The following is a 26,200-nucleotide window of genomic DNA, read 5'->3' as shown; positions in this document are numbered from 1 at the left end:
CGAAACGCAGGAGATCGCCAATCTTGCTTGCGTGCATGCCTTTCCTCGCAAGCTGACCGCAGCTTTCACAACCCCTGGCCAAAGTGGGGTCTCCAACAGAGCTAGTCCTAGCACGCTCGTTACTTGACCAATCAGGAGCGCCGTTCAGCGGGAGGATTTCCTCTTTGAGACAGTTGGTTCGTGGGAGGCAAATCCTCGAACATTGTCGGATTGGGCGGTACGTACTTGAAATTGCCATGGTCAAGTTACGAATACCATCCTTTATTCTTGTATTGTTTCGTTTCTCTTGTTTCTTTTGTGCCGCTGGAATTCTCGGCGAGGTTTTGCCGACCGCCCAAAAGCCCGAATGCCGCGATTGGTAAGCCTTCGAGCGCCCCGATTGGATAGACCATGTTTAAAACAGAGTATAGGAAATTTATGAATAAATAAAAAACCACCAGTCCTGATAGGTTTCCAACCAGAAACGGACTGCAGAAAAAAATGGGGGAAAATCCAGTCGTTTAAGCGCAGCTGTAACACCTTCTCCTGCTATGTCTACTCACAAGTGCAAGTCAAAAAGTGACCTGACAAACACATCAAATTGGCTGCATTAGGCCTTGCATCCAACCAGGACAGGTCCTTTCAACATCGGAAGCGCTGGATTGGCTTTGACTGATTGTGTTGTGGCAACTAGAGTCCAGGTGGCTATACGAGGTGCGTTTCGTGCTGGGCCTTTGATGCTGACGTACAGAGCCCAAAAGGTTGGCTTTACTGTTGGAGGGTTCACAAGTGGGAGACTAGAGAATGGAGGATAATGCCACTTCTACCATGCGATCACGAAGAGTCTAAGGGCTCACCCAAAGTTCTGCAAAAGTAAAAAAATAAAAAAATAAAAAAAAATCTCGCCTTAAAAGCTGATGGCACCAGGAAGAAAACTGAGTGGCTTTAGGTCTGATATGTCCTTAAGGTGTCTGTCTTTTCCGCGGCGCAGATGACGGGATGAAACAAATATAGATTCGCATAGCAAGCAAAGGGGGTGATTAAGAAACTGTTCGTACCATTTAACAAAGGAAATTGACAGGAAATCGAAAAAATCCGGAAGGACAGGATAATCAATACAAATACGACAATAGTATGAACAAAGAAGCCAGTGAGGATACATGATAGGTAGCGTTGCTCGCCAAAGTTCTCGTGTGACGCAGAGACTATCGTCAACGACCCATGAGAGATACCTCCGTGCACCTGTCCACATAGCTTCTTTGAATGCACAGTCACGGTTTAGATAGGTTCGATCAAAATGTCGACAAAATGAGGGTATTTGTATTAAGAGTCTAGAGGGTACATTGTCCGGATAGAAATCCTGAATGAGTGCGAACTCGAAGACGGACAGAGCAAAATTTGAAGCCAGTGGAAGCTTTTGTGAACGAAAGAAAGAATCGGGTGGCCCAAGGCGATCAAAGTCCCGGTCAATTAACCAGAGTAACCCCAGCGAGGAGCGTTGATGATCAGGCCCGTAAGGCAGCCGGAAACGATACCAGAGACGGGGAGGGTAATGAACCAACCCATGTAGATCCAGGCCACCATGCGCCAGTTGATGGTCCTCCAGGTACCAGAGCAGAGACCGACGCCGACGGTGGCGCCAGTGATGCACTGAGTGGTGGATACAGGGAGCTCTGTGCGAGACATGTGTTAGTTGCGAGGAATCATGAATGACCGAGAGGGAAAACTTACTGAGACGGGTGGCCAGGATGATGGTGCAAACAGCTCCCAACTCCATAGAGAAACCACGAGAAGGCGAGTGCAGGGTGATGCGGTTACCCAAGTTCCTCATGATGTTGTATCCGTATGTCCAGATACCTATCATGATAGCGACACCACCGAAAACGCTATACAGAAAAGCAACAGTATGTCAGTAGTTGCTCCATATGGTATTTAAAAGATTAGCTGAGTAGACTCACAGAATCCAGAACGGAACAGCTGACTTGCTACCCTCAATGGCACCGGATTGCCAGATGTTGTAGATGGTAGCGTAGGGGCCGATAGCGTTGGAGACATCGTTGGCACCGTGAGTGAACGAGGCGGTACAGGCAGTCATGACTTGCATGAAGGAGTAGAGGTACTCGGCCTTGTTGTCGTAGTGGGTGACACCGGCGTGAACCTTCTCTAGGTCACCAGTAAGCATGCTCTTCTTCTTTTGCATGTTGATAATGTCTTGGTCAACACCGCTGAGGAAGATTTTCTTAAGGAACCAGAACATGACCGGACCAGAGTGCCAGCTGCCCTCGGGCCTGGGACCGACAAGCGCCTTGTGCTGATATCCGGGTTGCGCACCGGGCTGGGTAGCCGTTTCTGCGGCAGAGGTGTTGTTGTTGTTGTTGTGCGAGCCAGAGTCGGAGTCGGTATGTGCAATCTTCCTAGAGGTATCCTCCGTGGTCTTTTCGTTGGCGATCTCGTCGTTGTTGGTGGCGCTGACCACACCAGTCTCGACATCCTGCTGCTGTGCAGCGCGCTGGGCCTCAAGCTCCTCTTGGGTCAGGTGTCCCTCGTAAAAGTTACGGATGCCGCCCGAAGCACCCTCGGGCTGAACAGGGGGCTCGGGGCGCCTGAAAAGAAGGGGACCCTGGAAAATGTGGTACCAACGGAGCTCCCAGTCGTTCTTGGCAACGATGCGGTACAGCCAGGGAACGAGGAAGATACCCATCAGAAGACCCCAGGCAGCACCGACACCAACAATCAGGCCACTGAGCTGAGGATCACTCCAGTCATCCAGGTCGATAGAGCCTCCCTTCCAGCAAACAAGCATGGTGAGCAGCCCTGCAGTGATGCCAAAGTAGACAGGAACAGTCATCAGGCCCCAGAGAACCGGGTTTTGGCGGAGCATGACCAGGTATTTAGTAATGGTAAAGATGATGGCAGCAAACGCGCCCGAGAGACCAGGTGCGATGATCCAAGCGAGGAAAACGGAGACGACGCCATTGTTGATTCCGCCCTTGGCGTCGTACCAGATGACGTTGTTGGCTCCAACAGTCGCTACACCCATACCAATAACACCACCCATGATAGAGTGAGTAGTGGAAACGGGCAGACCGACCCTCGTGCAGAGTGTGAGGTAGAGGGACGAAGCAACGATGGCGCAAGCCATACCCAGCATAAGGACCGTGGGGTTATTTTTGTAAAGATCAAGCGGGACAACCTTGGTACGAATAGTGTCTGCGACACGCTGACCAACACCAATTGACCCCGCAAATTCGAGAACGGAAGCCAAGCTCATAGCCTGGATGTATGTAACGGATCGGGATGAGACCGATGTAGCCCAGGAGTTGGCGACATCGTTGGCACCTACAAGCTCAAGGCGTCAGTGATTTAAGTCCAATTCGGTACTTATTTGCAATAATCTGCACAAGTCGTCGACAGGAGAAGGCTAGAAGAACGCACCAATGTTCCACGCATCGAGGAACGCAAAGATGGTGCCAATGGCAAAGATGTAATCAAACTGGTGAAGAGGCATCTTTACGATCAGCTGCGCACAACGCGGCGCACTCGAGGTTGATTCGAAAAGATGGGATTTGTCGAGAAAAGAACCAAAGTCTCTTGTCGATGAAGAGCTGACCTGCCGTCTCAAGGATCAGTTTGTTCGCAACGCCCGTGAGGCTAGCTTGGGATGCAGAACCAGAGAAATGAAGAAAACCCCGAGCCGATGAGGCATGCGAGTGTATTTTATAAACTGCACCTACGCAGCCTAGTTTGCCCCCGGACGACCAAATGGAACGCAAAGGATGCAGCAACGACTAGGGGGTGTCCTCACACCACTGATGCATGATTCCACCCATCATTGCATCAGGGCTGATAAATTGGCGCTGGTTGCGAAATCTCGAAGCGACGGCGGCCCCGTCCACTGCAACGTCCAGCCCAGGCAAGTTCAGGGATGTGCACGGTGTGCACCTAGGCAGAGATCTTTGGAGAACGGCGTCCCACGTGCTGCCATTGACACTGGCTGTTTGGCTGTATGCCCTTGGGAGAAACCATGTGTGTGGGTATTCTCAGGTGCCAGCAGCTTCGGACCAGTTACCAGCCTGACCAGAGCCAAGAACGTAACCGTATATCGAAAGATGCCGTTGGAAACACTGTGTAGCAAAGTAAATATTGGACAGACCGGCCGATGCCGGTAGCTGGAAGCGTTACCGAACAAGGTCTCTCGTCTTCCCTTGGCCGCTCAGGAATTGTTCCAGCAAACACTGCGGGATGCTGCCACCGGGACGGGCCCATTCCTGCACGTGTAGTGCTGCGACTGCGCTGTGAAGGAGCTCATTCGTTCGATGGTGCTCATGAGAAAAGGAGGATGAGCAGTGGGGGCAGCCATCAGCTCCAAGGCCAAGGATATCTCGGCATGGCTGGATTCGGGGTGTAGCAAAGTCTTGGAGGTCTTGGGAGTCTCGGAACGAAGCCCAAGCCCGCAGGTTTGCGAAGCTTGGGAAACTTTTTTGTCCTTTGTTCGCCGAGTGTGGTAAGAGAGAAAGGAAGTTGTTGCTGTCTAGAGGCCAGATGCCAAGTGTGCCAAGTTAAATGGCGATAGCAGGAGCTGCCAAGCGGGTGGGGACCTTACACACCCGAGGCCGAATCAAAGAGCTTAATTTCACCACGTGTAAGACCCTTTGGACGTGCTCATTTCTGTCGTCCTGAATTATCACCGATCAATCTGCTAGGCAATCCAACATTTTCAACGTGCCACTCACGGATAGGCAACCTGCATGTCGACTTCTGTCCCATGCAATAGGACGTTTAGTGTAACACGAAGCTGTAATAAGCGAATTCGCACTTGCCAATTCTGGAAGACGCACGCGTGGGCAATCTGCACCAACAACAGCAGCGACATGCAACAGGCAGGCACGTCCTACCGTGCAAGGAAAAAGAAACAAGGGAATTAAACGCCCGGAGCAAGAAACCGGGGTAGTCGACAAATCAATCTTTTCAACATGCCCCAGCCAACGGGCAGCCCAACCCAGGCAGGCAGGCAGGCCAGGATGGGATTTTTTTCTCTTTCAACTCCGCGCTTTCTCCCATGCCAAAGCAAATTCATCCCGCACTTCGGTGGTGACACTGACAGACATATTTTACCAAGGAATCGTTTAGTTCTGCAATCGAGATCATCAATCAAATGGTTGCTTTTGGATGCCAACCAACAGCGCAACGTCTTCCATGAAGTGACAACGGAGACTTTGAGGGCTTACGGCGAAGCCAACGAGTGAACCCAATACCCTGGGTCAATAACCCGCTTTACAGCAGCAAATGTGACTCTGCCTTGAAACCAGCCCATTATTAATGAAGAGCCTAGTACAGTATGTAAATGGATCATAACACTCCCATTAAAGGTCCCCTGCTCGATCTGAAAGGAGGAAAGATTGGAACCGGATAACTACTAGGATCTCCGAGAATGCGTAAACTAATAGTCCACAGCTCTTTCGATCTTTGCCACGCCTACCATCCTTGACCAACCAGAAAAGCGGACAAATCGAAATTACATCAGGCGTCCAAGACCTTTGCGGATTGTCCAGGCCCATGTGCACACCTAGGGACCTCATGCGAAATCGTGGATTCCCATCCGTGGAGAAGTGACTGAGGGTGGCGTGCTCGGCGGACACCGAGCCCATGGCGCGATACTATTAATGCCCAATGGCATGACAGACTCATTCTATTCCAGGGGGCGACCTGAAAATATTTTCAAATGATCCTGAAGCCTCGCCACTCGCCAAGGTTCTGCTTTTTCCGACACTAACTCTAATAGATGCTTGCTGATATACTTTGTAGAAGTCTATCCCTGATCGAGTTTCTGTCAGGGGAAACACGTGCTTGAAAGGCTGCCTGCAGTGTAGTGCTTTATCACAAATGGGCTGTCTCTATTTTGTCCCACCAACCGAGTTGGGCCAATTTTGAGAGACCCATACCGCAAATTTAATCCACGCGTTCACAAATTCTTTCCACAGATGCTGTTTCCTACAGGATTGCGCCTAGGAATTCCAAGAGACTCTGGAAGATATTCTTTTTCCGGAACTGAGGCAGATATCATCATAGAAATTTAGTACTATTTCTATGAGAAGTATGCAAGCTTGAAACTGGCCCTAACTCTTGTTGGCAGTTTCCAACATTCCTAGAGCTGGAATCTCCCACGGGCTCAATGTAGAGAATTACCGAGTTAAACTAAGCGGCTTTCAAGTGTGCTAGCGTCTACATTACATATTTACTTGCCCAAGCTGCCGGCAGACATATTATTCTTTTCTCACCCCGAAGCGACTTGTACGGGGTTACTAGGGTTGCTCCTCAAACTGACCCGGTACATCAGCCTGAGTTGCTTCTACTTCTTTATAACCTATGTCTTACAACTCCATTTCCGCGCCCAAATATATATTGTTGATATTACGTCCAGCTCCAAAAAGGTCTTTCACGAGCTGGAGTATACTATATACCAAATACGAATCACATCGCTTTGTAGCTTGCTTTCGGCATCACGTTTTCGGATGGAAACTCTCAGCTCGATTATATATTGTGCTTCTTGGAAGGTTGCAGCAAATAGCTTTTAGAGCAGCGTTCCTCTCCATTGGGTGAGTGGGCGAGTCACCCTATGTGGAAGAGGGTATTCGGGGATACGACGGCTGTCTCAGAGACCAAGTTGTGGTTCCATCCCTGAGTGCAAGCAGCTGGGGCAAGGTGAGATATAACCCTAACCCTGGGAATTACAGCTCTATTGCTAGCAGATCACCTAGACTTGGCAGTTCCCTTGGTACTTATCGTGATTATCAACGGCTGAATAATAATACGTGCGTCAAAACCTACCTAGGTTTTGAATTATGGCTTGGTTAAGCTACATTGCTGATAAAAATGATCCATGGAGTAAGGATGTTGCCATTATTGTAAATCGGCATGCTCGGTCAGCTCGCAACTCTTCTCTACCAGTGGATAAGGCGACCCGGTTTGCTCAGCTTGGTCGTTCTAATGCAAGGTACGGGTACTTACTGGAAAGGTACCTAGCAAGCCTAAGGTAAGGTACGAAGTAGCAAGGGTACCTAGGTACCTACCTTAGGTAGTACCTTTGATACGTCGGTGCCTAGCTTGCCAAACATCTTTCTATGCCAAGGCTAGAGATCCACATGAAAACCGAAGTGCTGGTATACCAACGTGCTAGCTCCACCTTAACCAGACAATCAGACTTGTTCAAGTTGGTGGTGCACTTTCTTACATTTGACCACCTTGGTTGAGCTTCCAAGCTTGCTTGGCTAGATCTTCCATCCCAACCTGGCGTATATGTAAATAGCTTGAGCTTTGCAACTAACAAACCTCGAATTGGCAAACGCTTCCGTGAAAACAGTTTTGTGAATTTTCAACCCGTAAACCGATGCAACTCAGCCTGAAATGAACCCACTCGTTGATATGAGGATCGGGCCCGCTAAGTGCCATGACGTCAATGACTGAGAATGTTTGCCAGGTTTCAACGCTTGAGCTCGAGCTTTTTGGTGGGCTTCTAAACGCCAAACCTTGACGATGACCTCAAAGAACGAAACGGGCTTTGGATTCCGACTTGGCATGCCAAACAACTCCCATAAATTTATTTCCAAATTCTGATTCTGCCCATTTTCAACTTCCAGGAATACAACACCCTTTCCTTCACCCAAATCCCGCACATCGCCCGCCGACGTTGCAAATCGCCACACAATGTCGTCTTCTGGGCTGGGGCCAGCCTTCATAGGCGCAATCCAGGCCTCGCTCTCCGTACTTCTCACCATATTCTACGGAGTCATCGCCTCTCAGTTCAAGCTTCTCGATTCGGACGCAGGACGTCAGGTCTCGAAAGCATGCGTCAAGATATTCCTCCCGGCGCTCCTCATGACCAAGCTCGGTGACCAACTGAGCATTGAAGTGGTAGGGCGATACCTGCCCATCCTGCTGTGGTCCGTGGTTTGCAACACCTTGTCCATCTGCCTCGGAAAACTGCTGGAGAAGACGCTGCCGCAATCCTGGGAGATGCCGGCGTGGACGACTCCAGCGATTGCATTCAACAACACCACCTCGATGCCTCTGCTGCTGATCCAGGCGCTGGAGAAGACGGGAATCCTGAGCAGCATCTTGATCCCTGGGGGAAGCGACAGTATGGACGATGCCGTCCAGCGGGCCAAGACGTACTTTCTCATCAACACCATGGTTAGTAATTCCATCACCTTTGCGCTCGGCCCGAAACTGCTCAGTGCGGATGCGGAGGATCCACCGTCTGGAAAACCTGCCGACCAAGATTCTGAGAGTGACGACGAAGAGGACGGCGGCGCCGATGAACGCACCTCGCTCCTCCCCTCTCCTGTCCTGCGAAGAGGTCGCCGGGCCTCGCGCAAAGTGCATTCCCATCTGCGCGCTATCCACCAGTCTCTCCCTCACCCGGTACAGGTCGTCCTGCATCACGTCGCGCCGTTCGCCAACGCACCAGTCTTTGGTGCCGCAGCAGGATTCATCATCGGCCTGACCCCACCGTTGAAGATGGCCTTCTTTGCGGATCCCTTCGAGGGCGGCTTCTTCAGCGCATGGATAACCACGTCGCTCCAGAATATTGGAGATCTTTTTGCATCTCTGCAGGTCATCGTCGTGGGGGTGAAGCTGGCAGAGGCCATGCGCAAGGTCAAGCGCGGCGATGACTCTGATTCGGATGATGACGACAAGTCTGGTGCCGTGCCGTGGCGTGCCACCACCATCGTGCTGTTGATTCGCTTCTTTATCTGGCCTGCCGTCGGTGTATCCGTCATCTACATGTTGGCAAAACACACGGGAGTACTCAGCGAAGATCCGATCTTGGTATTCTGCATGATGCTCATGCCCGCTGGACCACCGGCATTGAAGTTAATGGCGCTGGCCGAGGTCAACAACAGCAGCGAAAACCAGAAGCTCGCAGTGGCCAAATTTCTCGCGTTTGCCTATGCTGTAAGCCCGCTGATGGCGCTCACGGTAGTGGCCAGCTTGAAGGCAACTGAGAATGTAGCCTGAGGTGCTTCATTCAGCCAGCTCCACCGTGCGGTGAATCGCACTGGCATTCCAAAAAAGGGGAATTAAAAGCTTTATTTGCGGTATACAAAATGTCGAGTTGATATTAATAAAGTCCAACTCCGCAACCGAGCCTTGACCAAATGCTTCCCATGTTGACCAAACCAACGCTGATGCACATTCCTTGCAGTTAGTGACAAAAGAAAACAGACCTTTTGAAACCCCTCCGTAGATGTATTTTATTCGTGGCCGAACCATCAAACACCACGCAACGCCTTCATGAAGCTCAACATGCGCCTGGCATGAGGTGCCATGTTATCTTTGTTCATTGGCCGATGCTTCTCGTCTGCTTTATGTCGATCCGGATACACGGCCACGAAATTCGAACACGCGAACCGCGTCGTGTTGGCAAAGTGAATCACCACGCTGCGGTTTCCCACAAAGGCGCCAATTCCCTCCGCCAGGGATGTGTACATGTCGTGGAACCTAGAGGTGTTTGTTCGGACTTGAGTCAGCACAATGGTGATTTTTCGGACGACAAATGTCTTTCTTTTTTTTTTTTTTTTTTTTTTTTTTTGGCTGCTTGGCAACGTACATGCGGTCCTGGACGTTGGTCCCTTCAATCTTTCCATGCTTGCCGGACAAGTCCCCAACCTCGCAGGTCTGGGGCTCGCCCGCGTCACAATCGGGCTTTTGCCCTCTTTGGTACGGGTCGAGGTGCGCCAGCGTCTTGTTGCAGTTGCCATCATCGGGCACTGGCTGGTCGTGTATGTGATAGCCTTTTAATCTTTGGTGTTAGTGCATCGGTGGGGTGGCTTTCATGAATCGGATACTTTATGGCTAAGATTAAAAAAGAAAATGGGGGGCAAGGCAGCTCACTAAAAGGGCCTCCCTGGGCAGGCAAGTTCTCAAGGTTGACAAGGAAGATGACGCCCTTGCCGTTCGGGCTGCTGATGGCCTCGATGGAGCCCGAGAAGGGGTTCGACGGCGTCGCCATCCATCCTGCCCGGTACCTCCCCGGCGGGTTGTTGGTGATGGAGGCAGCGTCGCCGAGCTTGCCCGTCACGTTTGGAATGTCGGCTGCGCCGGTGGATGCGCCGGGTGCGCTGCCCGCCGCGCTGTCGGCTGTTTCTGCGGCGCCGAGGCCGCAAGCGACAAGGAGTAGCGCCGCTGAGCGGGCCAGATGACTGTGGAGCACCATTGTGTGTATATGATTATTGGCGCGTTGTGAGGTACTTTTTTTGTGTCGTGGTCTTTTGCGCGCCGGAAGCGGCACTCCCAAGGGCCTAGGTCTGGATGTTCTCTCTTCTCTGCTGGCTGAAAGACAAGTGGGCTGGCCTAGGTAACGAACGTGCTCTCCCCCTGGCTGTGTAAGTGGTAGCCCAAGTCCTAGGTGCTGCGGTCTCTGGGTTTATATTATCGAATGCAAAGGGGTACAAGGAGCAAACAGAAAAGGGGTCAACAAGATGCTTCCGTCGCCCAAGTTTTATCTTTTGTTTGTTCTCTTTTTTTTTCTTCCCTTCTTTTCACTCTTCTTCGTCCGGAGGAGCGATGGAATGGAAACAACAGAGAAAAACCAATCAATATCCGGGTGAACAGGGTACAAAATCTCGGCTACTCAGGGTCGGCCCGTAGCGACGGTGGTGTTTTGGAATTACTCGTCGGTTCTGGCTGGTCTTTTTTTTCTTTTTCCCTTCTCCCTTGTTTTTCTTTCCTTCTATATTCTTTTTTACCTTTGGACAAAAGACCAGGCCGATGTGTACAAAGTACTTCACATCTGACATTGGTCATTATCATGTAACGATTGACAAAATCTTAACATGAGAGTACCGAAAGGCAACACTACGTGACATGAGAAAAAATTGATGAACCCCTTTCAGAGTTTCTTTGGGCCGACAAGACCGAAATGACCTGATCCAGGAACCCAAAGTATACTCGACCGCATAAAAAGTGCAGATAACCCCCATGGACCGGAGATGTACTTTGATCGGCACCGTTGGACTTTGCGTCCGTCCACGCACGTTTGGTCCCATGTCATGATGAGCCGGACGTAACAAACGGACCAGACGCAGTCGTCTGCGATCAGCTCAAAAACAAAAGAAGAAAAAAAGGGGTGGGGGGAATAGGTCCCAAAAGTCGGAGATACCCTTTCTCCACCTCGCGTCCAAAGAGAGCATTTCAAGCGAAGACTATTTGGTTTGTGTCTGAAATAAATTGGAGAGAAAGAAGAGAGAATATGTGCATGTGTGCGCGTCGTTTTGGCCGACTTGGTGGTCAGCTCGAGACCCAGTAGGATCGCATTTTTTGACTTGGACCAGGTCGGTCGCATAGTTTCATCCCAATTCTCTACAGCCAGTACCCAGTCAAGACGTTTTCGATCTCTCCTCAACATAAATGAGATCATTTCGGCAGTAATTCTTCCCAGACTAAGGAACTGTAATTGCAGAGTAACTGGTTGGCGGTCTTGTCCACGTGCTGCTATGTGCTATGCTAGTTCCAGGGAGAGAGTGTTTCCGGGGTCATTTTGCCAGACACCTCGACAAAGTCATTTCTTCCAGTGACGCGCACTTTGCAAGACGTAGATCTAGTATCTTTTATTGTCAAAGGGAAAACAGTCCAATCCCAACAATTTTATTCCCGCAGCTATTGCCATACCCCTGCCTCCTTTTACAAATCATGGCCTCGTTCTCGACTGCGCAGCGCAGCAGAATTGACTGGGCGGACCAAAAGAAAACAAGGTGATAGATTATTGAGACGAGCCTGGGAGGGCTGACTAGCCTCCCAGGATGTGCCTCGTCCCAAGATGATCAGATCCGACCCGGCGCTCGAGCAGGCGGCCCATTTGCAGCGGGGTTTCACTGCATGCGTACCTGCATTTTCCCATACACGTCATTTCGTTTTGTTTCTCTCTCTGTATCTTTCTCCCTATACTTTTTTTCCCTGCACAGTTAGTAGTATCATGCAGAAAAGGGACGTACAATGAACAAATGGGGTGGCGAACGTTTAGCACATGCCGTCTGGGGTTTTACATGGTATGCAGTATCCGCAGTCAAAAGCCCGAGGGCGATCCATCCCCTCCCAAAAAAAAAAAGAAAAGAAAAAAAAAAAAAAAAACATACAAAAGGGGGGTCGCTCAAAAACCTTCTTCACATGGAGAAACTTGCATCAGCGGTAGCCCGAAACACCGGGTCATGACGTAGGTTTTCTGAGGCGGGAAATGTTCTCGATCTCTGAAGGACGGACGAGACTAGTCAAATCTCCAAAGTGGTCAGACGACGGTAGTGAGACCGAGGCCGTGGTATCACGTCTGGATTCTTGGTTTCTTTTTTGATGCGTTGACATCTCCCAGAATCCTTATCTGCAAAGTATTCCCAACTTCACGACTCAACACGGTATAGGGACATATTGTTTCTCAGGGCGCTAGGAAAGTGATTGGATATAGATTGACAGCTAAAAGTGTTTCAATGTCGCCGGGTGCAGGACGAAATACACTTTTTCATATTTTGTGAAACGAAACATTTTGGCTATAATCTCCGAGTTACGTGTGCGTACTAGAACTAGTCTAGACTAGACCCTGGAAGGAATCGCCTTGTGTCCTTATGTGAGGGTTCCTCCTTGCTACTACTAGGACTTGAGTACGGAGTACCACTCTACAGTCCGCCTGGAGTTACCTGTGATAAAGATGGGATAGCCTGGTTCGCCACTTGTATAGGAGGATAGTCCTGCATGTGCTTTTACTATGAATGATACTCCATATCGCGTAGGTGGAAACGCACATCTCCATGGCCCGTTGAGCCCGCCGGTCTCGCCAGTGGTGCCGGCACACCTTTTGTCGCAAAACACGCCGTGCTGATAATGTTCAGAAACCAATATCGCAACTGTAAACACTTTTACTTGACCGACGAAGCATGCAAGCAGTCCGATAGTGCGTCGGTCTTGTCTAGTATTTCCATGATCCGAATTATCCTTGTCAAAGCCAGGAATCGTTTCCAACAACCACTAACAGCTTCGAGTAGGCAAACCGCCTTCAGCAAACTTGGCCTAGTGCGGCGCCACGTCAGTTGCTTGAATGGTGGTGTTTGGGAACATGATGGGCGAAAAATCTGTATAAGCTCGCAACTTTAGTCTTTAGACAGTCTTGGCATCTGGCCCAAAACTTCTGGCTGGGTAGAGAATGGAAATTTTAATTCTCTTGGAGACGTTGGGCACTTTAAGTCCAAATTTTATTGGGCTGGATTACCATACCACGCTTGGGCTTGGCAGATGTGTCTGTCACATCTCTGGCATGATTCAGTAACGACCTAGATTCTCGTTCTCGATGACTTTGACCTCCTTTAACTCTAATCACAAAAGTAGTTAGTCTTTGTCAGAGCTATGGAGTACTAACTATATGATGGGGGTCATTTGTGGAAAGGGTGGCCGGGGATCTGCAAACAAGTGACCGTAGGCTGACACCTCCCAAATCGAGGTTTACAAAGTCAAAACAGAACAGGCAGCCACGTTGCCAACGCCATGGCCTACCCAAACCTTCAAGTCCTGTTTTTTTTTTTTTTTTTTTTTTTTTTTTTTTTTTTTGGTCTCCTCATCAGGCCCGCATCGCCCGGTCACTTGCGCATGTTCAGCCTTGAACGTGAGGCCAAAGACGCACGATCGCGTGTTGCCAGCCGGATGTGCAGATAACCCCTCCCAGGACGGAGATCGCAGCGACGAGGAAGAGGCAGATCGCGAGCACACCCACAACAAAGACCCGCAGGCACGTGCGACTGGGCGCGACGGCCGAGATGAGTGTGCCAGGACTGAAGATGTTGCGTCAATGTAGCCGATAGTCTCCCGAAAGAAGCCGGCACCCCGAGGGTTCAAGAACAGCCCTTTAATATGGTAAGGTGCGCGACGATGGACCGATAAGACCCGTGGTAAAATTTGAGCAGCCTGTAGTAAGGTGATGTCCAACTCGAGAAGCTGGTTAGATGCCGTCTGGGACAATGCAGGATTATGAGTAACACTGTACCCTCGATGAGTCATCAATCAAACAACCAGCATCAGTGGTTTAGTGGTAAAATCCATCGTTGCCATTCAACGAATCAATTCGATGGGCCCCGTGTTCGATTCACGGCTGATGCAATCAAAACAATAGGAGGCCAAGCGGTCTCCTGTCCTTTTGTTTTTTTGTCAATTGCAGTAGGGAATTCAGAGCCCTTCCGACTCAAATTAACAGCTCCTTATTTTTCTCTTCTGAGCGGAACAGTTGTCGAAAGTGGTATTTCTGACAAAAATAAGCCAAAATCGTGTGTGTTTTAAAAAGATGTAGTTTGTGTCGGCCAACATGACTGCGGCCTGCTGTTGTCTTTGGGTATTTTAGACATATAACTTCTATGGCAAAAGAACAAAAGAGATGGACATAAAACAAAGTTTCGCTCTATTACATGGGCGTGCTCCCGGCCGCCAGCCCTTTTCATTAAAATCTCATTCAACCCGCAAAAGCGTCCCGCTGCTCGCCGGGCTAGGCGGAAGCGGCCCCGTCGTCCAGTTGCGTGGGGTGCTTCCCAGCACAAAGTCAAGGGTGCCGCCGTTCTCAAAGACGTCGGACCACGTCAGCCACGACTTGTTCCAGTCTTGGCCGTTGACCTTGAGCGACTGCACGTAAAAGGCCGACTCGGAGCCGCCAGTCGTCGTGATGGTGAGGTTGTTCCCGCCGACGTCGATGGTCAGGTCTTTGAACCAAGGCGAGCCGATCAAAAAGGTCGTCTGTCCTGTTATCGGGTACAGACCAATCATGTTCCAGAGCAGCCAAGATTCCATCGAGCCCGCATCGCTGTTGCCCGGAAGTCCCGCGGGCGTCGGGGCGTAGTAGGACTTTGCGACGAACCGGCTTCGCTGCACCGAGAGGTCCTGGCGGTTGACAAAGTTGTACATGTAGGGAGAGTTGAAGCTCGGCTCGTTTCCTGGGTTGAACATGGTGTGGCCAAACTGCGCATTGCCGCCAAAGAGGCCAGGGGTGAACATCTTTTCCAGGCGGTCGACAAACATGTCCGGCCCCCCCATCAGCGTCACCATGTGGGCGACGTCGTGGTGGGCGTTGAAGGAGTACTCCCACGGGAGAGCCTGGTAGTAGTAGTCGCCCCAGTAGCAGCCGCCGCAGCTCATGGGGTCTTGGGATATGAAGCCGTTCAGGTCGCGAGGTCCAAGGAAGCCCCTGTGACCGAGGGCTTCCATGTCGGGATTCCAGTGGTTGCGCCAGTTGCGGGATCGCTGCATATACTTGTCTGCATCGTCACTCCGGTCCAAGCCCCTGGCGACCTGATGCAAAGCAAAGTCGTTGGTGGAATACTCGACAGCGCGGGTGACCGATCGAGTGAATTTGGGAGTGATGAAACCATGCTCCTTCCAGTCAGGAAGCGCACCTCGACCCTCTTTGACTTGGCCAGACGGGTCGCGACCATCGCCGTCGGTCTTTGGAGGAGTTACCTCGGCGTTTTGGACCATGGCAGAATATCCGTCGTCCCAGTTCACGCCGCCTCGCACGCCCTTGACGTACGCGTCGGCTAGAACATTGTCGCAGTTACTGCCTCCCTGGACAGCTCCATTCCAGTTGGATGATCGTGCGTCGCTGACGTAGCCCTCGTTTCGCCAAATATCAATCATCGACCGGATAAACTCTTCGTAGGCTGTTGGCTGAAGGACATGGAGAAGCGCTGTGGTACATCGGTGCTGAAAATCCACAAGAAGCTTTTGTCAGTCTACAAGTCCAACCCGGGCGACTCGTAGTTATTGCTGTCAGAAAGTAGCAGTACAATACATACCGTGTCCCAAAAAGTAAAGATGTCGTCGAAATAAGGCTCACTTGACTCCCACAATGGATTTTCTCCAGTCTTGTTGGTCGGCAGCAAGTTCATAAAGTAAAGCGCGGTGTACAGCTGAGTTTTCATGGTCTCGTTGGTGTCGGTTGTGGTGACCTTTGACAGAACCTCTGTATTCCAAGCGGCCCTTGTGTTCTCCTCAAGAGTAGAAATAGAAGTTCCCTCTAGAATTTCGCTGTCGACACTGTCGCACGCCTGGCTCTCGGACATGAACGAAACTCCTACTCGAGATATGACCTGAGCATCATTAAATGTGAAAACAGCACCCATCCTAGCGGTGGTGGACTCGTAGCTCGTTTCTTGGCCAAAGAATACGAGGTTGTCGCTGGTGAGCCCGTCACTGACAAAGGTTTTGAAGGTGGCATTGTTATCGAAACGACCACAAAAGTAGATTCTCCACGGTCCAGCGCGGTTCCATCCCTGGAAATAGTCAGTAATCTTTTATTGCCCACCTGCATCTCTCGCCGTGCTTGTAACCCACATTATCGTAAATGCCGTAGCCTTGATAGCTCGGTCTTCCAGACTCGGAAGTTTTGACCTCGATACGACCGCCCAGGTAGTTCTGTCCTAGTCCCTGACCACGAAACGACGGCAGAACATGCGAGACATCCACCACGACGTTTCGAGGCTGACCCGAGGATGGGAATGTATGGCTGTACATGCCGGCCTTGCGGGTTGCACTGAGCTCCACCGTGACCCCGGAGTCGAGAGAGCTTCGGTAGTAGCCAACACGAGTCACATCAGGACTTGCCCTGGTGGCAGTCATGTCCTTTAGCGGGTTGGAAATCTCGCCCACCATGGGCATCTGTGAAACGACGCCGTACTTGGGAGCGCCACCTGTGCCGGATTCATGCAGCATGGAAAATCCGATAAAGTCGCCGTCTGGCTGGTAGCCCGAGTAGCTGTCTCCTCCGTTGTAGAGATCTGGGCCCAGCTTGACCATACCCAGCGGGTAGGACACGCCGGGGAACGTATTGCCTCCATTGACAGAGCCCGTCTATATTAACAGTTACAGTTAGGCCTGGGTCATTTGCATAGGCCCCAAAGATTCGGCAGACTTACATCAGTCCGTACGTATGATGCCAGGTCCCCCGACTGAGCAGAGGCCAAGGTAGCCCACCCGAGAGCTAGCCTAACAAGCCTCATCGTTGCTAGATAGAGCACCGGCGTGTAGGTGACAAATATTGACTCTAAAAACCCTAAGCCAACTGTCATCCTGGTGAAATGAGTCTCCTAACCGACTTAAACATTGTACCTAGAGATGGCGGCTCCCCTCCATCTTTTATTTACATCCACCTTGTAAGGCCCTGGCGGAGACAAGACGGCAAGAAGTGGACCCATCAAGTGCTAGCAACACATGCCTAGGCACTGGGTAGCAATGATCTGAGACTGACATCAACAAGCATTCATTGGCTGCGTACCTGGACACGTGAAAAGTTCCTCCAAAACAAGGTGCCAATGTGTACGTGTTTTCCAAGCCCGGATATGGTGGCAGTGATGTCTTGAGGCCGGCTGCCGGCAAGTCGCTGACACTCCATCAACGTGACGGAAATAGCCCATGTGAATGGCTGACCGCCAATGCATGGGCGAGATTGACGTGTTTGGGGTACCCCACATAAAGCGTGGTCTTTTGTTAAGGATGCCGACCCATCCATCTGGGTGGGTGCTGGCTTCATCATTAGTGATCGTCGCAATTGGAACGAGCAAGCGCCTTGCTTCTCGGCGCCTACCGATTGAAGGGAAGGCTGATGCAGGCTGCGTAGTAGCAAATTTCAGTAAGCAAAAAGACGTTCTACTAGAAAGCCTTCAAAAGTAACCCGGCCCCCCACTGGAGTTCCACTGGAGTTCCCGATCAGTAGGGGCCTTGAGAGTCGTGACGTCTGTTTGCGTCGGCGTCGAGGCATTTGCGACCGTTGAGCAGAACATGTGGAAGCATGACTGATGCTCGTTGGCCAGACGGCCTCTGCATGCAGTATATAGTCCTGCGAACTGAACCACGAGATTGTTGACAGTGGAGGGCAGATGAGAGACATCTTTTTTTTTCCGAGTTCAAAGTTCAAATTAACCCGCATCAAGATTGCAGATCTCGATATCTGACAGTTATTCCAAATGCTCCTTGTCCTTGTACAGTGCCGTAGTTCTCCCGATTGAACCGAAGCGGGGCTCAACCGGCTGGTCAATCCTATTTGGTGGGTACCTAAATACAGTATACCTTGAAGCGGTCGGTCGCTGTTGAGCAAATCACGTCTCTCACGTCGACACGCGTCACCGTCTCCCGTGTTGAGAGGAATCTTGTCGCTGTGCCACAACCTGCAAGTCAAAAATTGCCTCGCAAACAGTGCGGCACCAAAGGCCCTTGAGGCGTTTTGATTTTGCTTCCCAACCCTACGTCAACTTCCGGCTTGGCATTTAATAGGCGACTGGCTGCTAGCCCTCGGCCTCTAACCTGTTCTAGTCGTCCAAGTCATCTTCACGCCGACGCTATTTTTTCTTGTCCCTGACCTATTTTCTTGTACCTCCCAAGAAACCTTCTTGGCTCATGTCACACGCGGCATCTGTCATCCGACCAAAACTCTTTTATGCCTAGGCAACACTCATTCCAATAAAATCGAGGTCTCGCGGCACAAACAATACCTTGTATGGCCGCGGAATCGCTACCAAGCTCGTCGGATCGCAGTTGCCCGACACCGGGTGGCAGTCCACCACGTCGATGCCATCACAACCGTCTTTTGCCGGCACCGGATCGATTTTAAAGTGAGCAATCAGACGCATATAAAGCAAATAAAGCTCCCTGTTGGCCAACATAGAGCCGGCGCACATTCGATACCCTACGCCATACGTAAACAGTGGCGCGTCCGGCTGCTCTAGCCAGCGTTCTGGGCGGAACACCTCGGGATCCGTCCAGACCTTGGCATCTGCTCACAAAAGGTCAATAGTCAGCCATCTTTGTCGTATCCGGGAATTTCTCTCGGCGAGGAAGAAACAGCAGACGACATGTTCCTAGATCAATTTTTAAAAAAAAAAAAAAAAACCTACCCATGTTGCACGCCCATGCATTCAGGAAAAACACCGTCCCACGCGGAAGGACCACGCCCTCGTGGACGACTTCGCGCACAGAGACACGTGGCAGGGCCAGGCGCAGCACCGTGTAGTACCGCAGACTCTCACGCACCAGCGCCGCGACGTACCGACAGCCCTGGTCGTCCTCGGCATCGCACAGCCCGAGGGGGTCAGACCTGTCGGGCTGCACTTGGTCAATCAAGTGTTTGCGGATTTCGAGGTGGGCCTTTTCCTGTATGTCTGGCCGCTGCACCAGAAGGGCAATGAACCACGCGACATTTGTCGTTATGGTGTCCAGGCCACCGCTCAGCATGGTCAGGCTGATACTGGTCATCTCGGCCTTGGATAACCGCTGAGCACTGTCTGCCTTGATATCGTTGTCGTCGAGGATGATGTTGGCCTGAATACATGGTCTCTGCGTCCCCGCCGCCATCCTCCTGCGGAGATCATCGTCCAGATGCTTCAGGTACACGTCCCGCCTGTTGCGCATTTCACGTGCGCGTGCCGAGTGGCCGTTGAATGGGTTTATGCGCAGAAGCGGGACGTAGTCTTGCAGGTTCCCAGTGGTCGAGCGGAACTTGGATATCTCCTCTTCGACGTGGGTGATTTCAGAAAAGAGTCCATCGTGCTGCGATGCAACCCTGCTGCCCCAGTTCAATGTCAGAGCAAGCGACAGCGACAGCCTCTGGATCATCGGCATCGGGTCGATGGCTTTGGTACCATGCTTGCCGTAAGCAACCATCTCAAGCACAAAATCGCGCGTTTCCAGGTCCAAAATTCCAACGTAGCTGGCCACCGATGGCCTGTTCAACGCCGACGCCGCGGCCTTGCGACGGCGTTTAAGAGATTCCGAGTAGGGCGACGTTCCGATTGTCGTGCCAGCCGTGTCAGAAAGGACCTTGTGAAAGGTATAGAACTCTGGCCTTGAGGAGAGCGCCTGCGAGTTGTGGCCGAATAGTGTCCGCGCCGACTCGGCCGAGTTGACCACGACGACAGTCACGTTGCCCAGTTGGACCTGATAGACGTCCCCATACCGTTTCGCCCATCTGCGGTACTGCTCAGCCGCGTTCGTCCTGATGTCCCAGAGCACGCCGATGAGGGGAAGGCCTCGCGGGCCGGCCAGGCCCTTGATGCGGGACTTTGCTCGTATGATTTCATTGATGACGAAGTAGAGCACTATTGAAGTTACGGCGAGGGTGCAGATTCGCACACACGAGAAGCTAGTGGCGGGCCCCGCCGCCCAAGCGACGAGAGATGTGATGGCCATGTGAAAATATGGTTGCTGGGCCGCCGTGATCGATGAAAAGACTTTGCCTAAAGATGGAATGCCTCATGGAATCAATGTCCGGTCAGTCGGCTCCAATTCTTGCTTTATTCAAAAACCAGGCGGCATAATCTACCTGTAGGTAAAGGTGACCCGGCCGATATCAGGCCGGCACCTGACCCATTTGCACTACATAGATGCGACGAAGTGGCAACCAAGACTTCTGTAGCTCATGTAGCTTGACAGCTTCTATCCGCCTAGCTTCTGCGAAGTAGACCTGTCGATGATCTTGCGCCATGCCATTAGTGATCTGGATGGCGCTAGTATCGCCTGGTCGTCTTGATTAGCACGTAGGCTAGAGTCTACTGTACTACCCAAGAGACCAAATAGCCAAACATTCTACGCTTGTTCAACAAGCCGCTCTTTAACTAAGCCCAGGCCGCAGCCCTGACAGCAGCTTAGCTCTCACTAATAGCATTGTTGTATGTAGATTCCTGGATTCTGTGCGAGGCGAGTACAGTAAATAAAGTTAAGTGCGTAAAAAGTGGTTACGCTAAGATCGCAATTGTTCAGCAGAACCACGCGGGGAATTAGACGTATCCGAACACACCAGATCTTCCCAGCTCATCTGGACTCCAACAAGATAGAACCAGGCAAAAAGCAAATTGCAGTCAGGCAAGGTAGTCCCCAAGGGAACACAGGGGATGGGATGCATCTATCCTTCTTCGATAAATACAATACAACTTGGGATCTTGCGAGAATATTGTTCAGGCAGACATGGAAGCGGTAATTAAATATGTAGAGTCTTTCAAATTTGTATGCCGAAGCACGGATCAGAGTCTAGCCGACGCAGCCCTGTATACTGCACTAAAAGCCTTCTAGCTGAAGCCTTTGGGTCGCCGTCAGAGTTTGCAGCGACTAGCGCTCTGCTTTAGATCGTTTCCGCACGCGAAAACATTTGCGTGGCGGTGTGGCAGGCTTTGGACTATGACGGCCTACATGACATGAAGAGAAGTTTCCGACGTCGGTAAAGGTGAAAAGGAAGAGATCAAGGTCTCAAGTGACTCAATACTGGCGCTGTTCGTGAACAGGAAGCACCAAGAACATCAGGATGCTACACTTATATTCGTAGCGCCTTGGGATTTTATTTGACTACATACAGTACATATTTTGGTGGAACGAAAACAGTGATTGTCAAACCGGCTACAAAGATATAAAACGGAACAAAGTGCTACATCACAAGTTCCTACTGTCAGTTGCCATTCTGTTTCTGCAATAGTTGTTCGAATTGCTCAAAATGACGCATGCCTCTTACAGTTGCTTGCATGTACAAGTTGCACGGAAAATTAATGACCACGTGAAGTAGCCGCGAGACGGCACAAAGATATCGCAAGGTATCTACAGTACCTTACTCACGAGACCAAAGTCTAATGGTAGACAAAGCACTCTGTATGGACAGCGCAGTCGGCATTAATTGCATTTAGGTTCTACAGCATTTGGAACATCCCTGCCTGGGAAAGTATAACCGTGCTACAGTAAACCCGTTGCGACCTGGGGTTGGAGTGGAGGCGGGGTCCCTCAAACTCTGAAACACCTGGGACGAGTCGAGACAATCCCCATCCAACAAAGGAAGGAACAGAGCAAAAAAGACCCAGGACAGAAAATCGAAAAGCTGGCCAGGCGAAAAGCGCAATTGAATTTGACAATTGACGCCAGGCTCAATTCAGCATCGGGACAAGACCTTGGCTCTCGATCCCAACTCCTGGGGAGAGGGCTTTTGTTTGCCTTCAACGTATATTTCCATCGCCATCGATCACGACGGGAATAATGCGCAAAGCCGCAGCCAGCACAATCGCATCATGGTCTCGATGATCAAGCAATCCGGCGGAGCGAGCCTGGTGCTCCTCCTTCTGGCCCTCTTCGCCACGCTGGCCAGCGCAACACCCGTCCCGGCGCCTCAGCAACCACAATTCGACCAGCAGCAATCACTAGGCCCGACGCAAGAGCTGGAGGTAGCCGCAGAGCCGAAGCCACCGATCCAGGCCCCCTCGCCGGGCAACGGCGACGCGACGGTCGACCAAGACACCGGACAGGTGACCATTACGAAGCCGCCGGGAGACAACGGGACGGTCTCGATCCCGATCCGAGCCATGATATACCACGGGGTCCCGGGACCCAAGGACTGCCGCGGGGGCCCGATGGGGGTGGTCGAAATTCCCGGGCCGGGCAAGGCGCTGGCCGGGCAGGGGGAGCGGTGCTACGACCTCGCGGAGACGGCCAACTGCGGAGTCTTCATGTCCAACAAGGCCGACGGGTGCGAGGCGCGGCTGTTTAGCGACCTGGGCTGTCGCAACGAGGATTTTGTCAACATTGTCGTCTTCATGCCAGAGTATCGCTCCATCGGAGGCGTCTGGAAGAGCATGGGGATTCGCTGCGGCGTGCCCGAGCCCGACCCGGCCACGCTCGGAGAGCCGCCGCTGGCTCAGTACATGAAGAAGATACCAAAGAAGCCCAAGGGGGGAAAGGGACCGGGGGTTATTCCAGTGCAGCCGACTACTTAGGTTGATGTGTTTCTAGTCTAGACTTGGTGCTTTATAATTGCGATAGAATGGACACGTCGAATGCAAAATATTATTTTTGGCGCCAACCGATGGTCGACAAGAGTAGACGCTCAATCGTGCCAATGTCGGAAATATCAAAGTAGGGTGGTCATGGGCCAATGTTGTATAGGTAGTTTTTGGAAATGTACCCAAATTCCACGACTAACAATGGCGTGTTCTGGCTTGTGATGGCCCCAGATGTACTTCTTGGCCTCAAGGTTGCGGTCCGTGGATGAATTAGGAAGTTGCACCTTTCGGAAATTAACATCGGCTTCTTGGGTTGTGACGCCCAGGCGCTTTTCCAGATTCAGCGATGCTGACAGGCCGCTGGATGCGGTTATCCAGGGTTTGACAGGCGCCCAGATTCTCACCGATGCTTTTGTTATTTTTGTTTATTTTTATGTTTCTCACTTGATCTTGTTCCCTCCTCCATCTATTTCTCCTTGTCGTTCCCAAGAAATCATCTCGGCCAAAAAAAAGTTCCTACCGGTAGCTTCCTGCACCAGGTCCGACTTGGCGACCATGGCGCTTTGAAGCACAAAAGCGACAGCCAGTGTAGCATGCAATCTCCTGCCTACAGTACGCCCTTGGCGGCAATCCACTGCTGGCAGGGCGAGCCGTTGACCCGAACGAGCAAAATGTTTCAAAACAGTGGACGTGGGGCAAACGTTTTCAGAGCCCGTGCACAAGGTGCCATCGCAATTACTATGTGACAGCTGCCACTGAACTTACATGGTGACATGCGAGAATATGTAGAAGCAAGGCTCAAGAAAAAGTTCAATTAACAATGTTTCAAAGCCCACGACAAAACAACGTGGCGCATCTATCACAGCAGGGTTGTTTCCACGAGCTGTGATGGGTGACAATCGCGCTTACATAGTATTACATACCGGTACATGTACATGGGACAGTTTGGAAGCCCAGACAATGGATTGCATCCCCCAGCCGCCGTGGCACGATACCTGCACAAACAAGAGATGTGATAATCTTGTGCAGTCGCCGGCCAAGCCTTTTTTGCGTCTGTACCTGCATCGACCTTGGGGGCGGCTCAGTCCAAGCTCCTTAAAATTGGCCCGTCAGCGTGCATGCAGAAATGGCATATTATTGAGGGGGAAGGGATCGATGGAAAGGTACACCGCATCCATCATCTACCCAAGCAACCAAGACTTGGCCTTGATTTTAGAACAGGGAAATTACATTGCTTTGCTGTGCCGCTCTCCGCAAACAGTAGTCAGAGGTGGCGAGCAGCGAGTTGTCAGCAGCAGAAATTACACGATACCGAAATAGCTACCCTCAGTCGCTCGTTGTTAAAAACGAGAAGAAAAAATACGACTGTCATTGGAGGCGGAGTACCATCCAGATCTCAGCTGTCGTGTTTAGCCTGGATTTAGTAGAGCGAAACTGACCAATACGATTTAGGTTCGTATATTTTCCAAATTCGCGACCATGAGGGAATTGCAGTACCTAGAATCCAGGGGTGAGGAGGACGCAGAAGGAAAAAAAAAGCACCGCACAACAGCCTGGCGGTTGTGTTCCTGTGATGAGGCGTGCCAACGAAACGCGCTCGAACCTCTTTCCCCCGGATCTGCTGTTAAGGGATTGGTCCCAAGCCAGAAGCAGCTTGACACCTTCCAGGCTGGGCAGGTCAGGGTCACCATACCGAAAAACCCCACCGTGGGCCTTTTTTTTTCATTTGCTTGCTGACAAGCTCAGCCTTAGCATGGAACATTGTTCAAATCCTTCCTTTGCTGTTTTCAATCATGGAAACTCGGCAGCCTAATCAATCGATCGGTCTTTTCCAGCTGTGTAACTGCTTCAAGATGCTCTTTCATTTCTTCCAAATCGCCGCTCGGAAATGGTGATGTTCGCGGCGCGCCACAAACCCTTTCGGCGGCGCGTGACTTTTACCATGATACTCGATTGTTTGGTCGTGGTTGGCGCTTCAGTAAATTAAACAAAACAGGGGGCTGTGATGTGCTGTTCCGACCCTGCATCCGCACCTGCGCCAAACCACATCTTGCACATAACGTAACCCCCTGCATCGTCGTGGTGTCCGGGCTTTCGGCTGAGTCGAGCGGTTGCCATGTTGCTTACCAGTAGGTACCCCTAAGCAATACCACCTCGCCTTACCACTCTGCAAGGCCGCCTCCCTCCAGTCCAAACGGGGGTCAGGGGTGCTCGTCAGTGGCATATCGCATCCCACCAATACCATGCAGCGCAGCACCACCATCACAACACCGGGTTTAAAGTGTGATAGAGGGGTGGTTCTGACCGGGGGTCCCGTCGGACCACTCACATACTCGATGAGGAAAAGGCTCATCCAAGCGGTTACGGAAGGATCATAGCCAATTTCCCTTCACTCGAGTGTGCATCGTATCTAGATGCCAGCCTGATTTGGTTTTCTATAAGGATGCAGTGACCCCGTTCGCTTTGTGTTTCGGTCTTTTGTTCTTTTTTGATAGACAGACAAACATCACCACAGTCACTCGTTCAGACTTGTAATAATCTTCGCTTTCCTTTCAGGCTTCACTCGTTTATAAGCCTTTTTTCCAAGCCAACATAACATTATTGTTTTGCAACTTGCAATTATATCATCAACAAACAAACAAACATCAGTCAAAATGCGCTCTGCCATGATCATCCTCGGTGCCGCGGCCCTGGTTGCCGCTCACCCTCCCAAGCCGTCCAGCACTCTCACCTCGGTTGCCACCTTGACTACGACCTTTACTCCTCCGACGGTCACCCCTCCGGCCGTCAGCTCCACCGAGGACTGCGACGACGAGTCTAGCACCGTCGCCCCCACCACCAGCAGCAGCAGCAGCAGCAGCAGCAGCTCTGTCAAGATGACCACTTCGACCACCTCCAAGACCCTCATCGTAACCGTCACCAGCTGCGCTCCCACCGTCACCAGCTGCCCGGGCAAGCCTCACGTCACCACCACCGTCATCGTCGAGACCACCGTCTGCCCCGTCGACGAGACCACCCCGACCTCCAAGCCCCCCGTCGGAAAGCCCACCACCTCGACTCCCTACCCCACCGGCACCAAGACCAGCCAGAAGCCCCCGGTCGGCACTGGCGTTCCTCCTACCCAGCAGCCTCCCGTCAAGCCTCCTGTCGGCACCGGCACCGGTCTTCCCCCCACCCCTCCCAAGCCTACCACCACCCCTCCTCCGGTCACCGCCGGTGCCGCCAAGATGGCCTCGGGCTTCTCGGCAGTCGTGGCTTTCATTGGCGCCGTTGCTTTCTTGTAGATCTTTTGAGTTTGTGAAATCACTCTAGATCTTTGCTTTTTTTTTCTTCTTTCCCTCTTGGGATGCAAGATATCCACCAGATTTTGTTGGGTGTTGGTTCTTTTATTTCTTTCTTGGGTTATATCCATGGGTGGTTCCAGAGCGCTGCTTTCGAGCCTAATTATTATCTAATCT

At 51.5% G+C, this 26,200-nt stretch overlaps 7 protein-coding genes and 1 non-coding gene across 8 annotated transcripts; 4 read left to right on the top strand and 4 right to left on the bottom strand.

The window, feature by feature from the left end:
• Nucleotides 1–1,201: 1,201 nt before the first annotated feature.
• Nucleotides 1,202–4,500, bottom strand: MGG_03348 (phosphate-repressible phosphate permease). Its single transcript, XM_003716556.1, has 4 exons — nucleotides 3,415–4,500; nucleotides 1,938–3,318; nucleotides 1,711–1,865; nucleotides 1,202–1,652 (listed from the first exon to the last, which is right to left on the bottom strand). The coding sequence occupies exons 1-4, from the start codon at nucleotides 3,485–3,487 to the stop codon at nucleotides 1,450–1,452; spliced, it is 1,812 nt and encodes a 603-aa protein (XP_003716604.1). The 5' UTR covers nucleotides 3,488–4,500; the 3' UTR covers nucleotides 1,202–1,449.
• Nucleotides 4,501–7,283: 2,783 nt separating this feature from the next.
• Nucleotides 7,284–9,132, top strand: MGG_03349 (uncharacterized protein). Its single transcript, XM_003716555.1, has one exon. It carries the CDS (start codon nucleotides 7,684–7,686, stop codon nucleotides 8,995–8,997), a length of 1,314 nt encoding a protein of 437 aa, XP_003716603.1. The 5' UTR covers nucleotides 7,284–7,683; the 3' UTR covers nucleotides 8,998–9,132.
• A 119-nt stretch (nucleotides 9,133–9,251) lies between these two features.
• Nucleotides 9,252–10,195, bottom strand: MGG_03350 (cu/Zn superoxide dismutase; the record flags this gene model as incomplete). Its single annotated transcript, XM_003716554.1, has 3 exons — nucleotides 9,252–9,480; nucleotides 9,590–9,773; nucleotides 9,874–10,195. 3 exons carry the CDS (start codon nucleotides 10,193–10,195, stop codon nucleotides 9,252–9,254), a joined length of 735 nt encoding a protein of 244 aa, XP_003716602.1.
• A 3,835-nt stretch (nucleotides 10,196–14,030) lies between these two features.
• On the top strand, nucleotides 14,031–14,115 carry MGG_20193. The gene has a single exon. It is a non-coding gene; the product is annotated as a tRNA-Gly (tRNA).
• A 154-nt stretch (nucleotides 14,116–14,269) lies between these two features.
• MGG_03351 (glycosyl hydrolase) lies at nucleotides 14,270–17,694 on the bottom strand. Its single transcript, XM_003716553.1, has 4 exons — nucleotides 16,914–17,694; nucleotides 16,333–16,848; nucleotides 15,795–16,271; nucleotides 14,270–15,702 (listed from the first exon to the last, which is right to left on the bottom strand). The coding sequence occupies exons 1-4, from the start codon at nucleotides 17,064–17,066 to the stop codon at nucleotides 14,458–14,460; spliced, it is 2,391 nt and encodes a 796-aa protein (XP_003716601.1). The 5' UTR covers nucleotides 17,067–17,694; the 3' UTR covers nucleotides 14,270–14,457.
• Nucleotides 17,695–18,434: 740 nt separating this feature from the next.
• MGG_03352 (3-hydroxyphenylacetate 6 hydroxylase) lies at nucleotides 18,435–20,178 on the bottom strand (the record flags this gene model as incomplete). Its single annotated transcript, XM_003716552.1, has 2 exons — nucleotides 18,435–18,766; nucleotides 18,888–20,178. The coding sequence occupies 2 exons, from the start codon at nucleotides 20,176–20,178 to the stop codon at nucleotides 18,435–18,437; spliced, it is 1,623 nt and encodes a 540-aa protein (XP_003716600.1).
• A 1,386-nt stretch (nucleotides 20,179–21,564) lies between these two features.
• MGG_03353 (uncharacterized protein) lies at nucleotides 21,565–22,822 on the top strand. The gene has a single exon (XM_003716551.1). The coding sequence runs from the start codon at nucleotides 22,035–22,037 to the stop codon at nucleotides 22,734–22,736; it is 702 nt and encodes a 233-aa protein (XP_003716599.1). The 5' UTR covers nucleotides 21,565–22,034; the 3' UTR covers nucleotides 22,737–22,822.
• Nucleotides 22,823–25,396: 2,574 nt separating this feature from the next.
• MGG_03354 (uncharacterized protein) lies at nucleotides 25,397–26,026 on the top strand (the record flags this gene model as incomplete). The annotated part of the gene is made up of 1 exon (XM_003716550.1): nucleotides 25,397–26,026. The coding sequence occupies one exon, from the start codon at nucleotides 25,397–25,399 to the stop codon at nucleotides 26,024–26,026; it is 630 nt and encodes a 209-aa protein (XP_003716598.1).
• Nucleotides 26,027–26,200: the final 174 nt, after the last annotated feature.

This window comes from Pyricularia oryzae, chromosome 4, assembly GCF_000002495.2.
Source record: "Pyricularia oryzae 70-15 chromosome 4, whole genome shotgun sequence".
NCBI classification, from domain to species: Eukaryota; Fungi; Ascomycota; class Sordariomycetes; order Magnaporthales; family Pyriculariaceae; genus Pyricularia; species Pyricularia oryzae.
Note: the sequence above shows the minus strand (reverse complement) of the source record. Positions and strands in the feature narration are given on the sequence as shown.

Excerpts from the sequence above, each read along its gene's own strand:
- MGG_03348 (XM_003716556.1), bottom strand. The coding sequence starts at position 3,487 with ATGCCTCTTCACCAGTTTGATTACATCTTTGCCATTGGCACCATCTTT. Across the intron at positions 3,319-3,414 it reads CCTCGATGCGTGGAACATTG|GTGCCAACGATGTCGCCAAC; the intron begins GTGCGTTCTTCT and ends TTGAGCTTGTAG. Across the intron at positions 1,653-1,710 it reads CATCCTGGCCACCCGTCTCA|AGCTCCCTGTATCCACCACT; the intron begins GTAAGTTTTCCC and ends TGTCTCGCACAG.
- MGG_03349 (XM_003716555.1), top strand. The coding sequence starts at position 7,684 with ATGTCGTCTTCTGGGCTGGGGCCAGCCTTCATAGGCGCAATCCAGGCC.
- MGG_03351 (XM_003716553.1), bottom strand. The coding sequence starts at position 17,066 with ATGACAGTTGGCTTAGGGTTTTTAGAGTCAATATTTGTCACCTACACG. Across the intron at positions 16,272-16,332 it reads GCTACGGCATTTACGATAAT|GGATGGAACCGCGCTGGACC; the intron begins GTGGGTTACAAG and ends GACTATTTCCAG. Across the intron at positions 15,703-15,794 it reads TCTTTACTTTTTGGGACACG|CACCGATGTACCACAGCGCT; the intron begins GTATGTATTGTA and ends GTGGATTTTCAG.
- MGG_03353 (XM_003716551.1), top strand. The coding sequence starts at position 22,035 with ATGGTCTCGATGATCAAGCAATCCGGCGGAGCGAGCCTGGTGCTCCTC.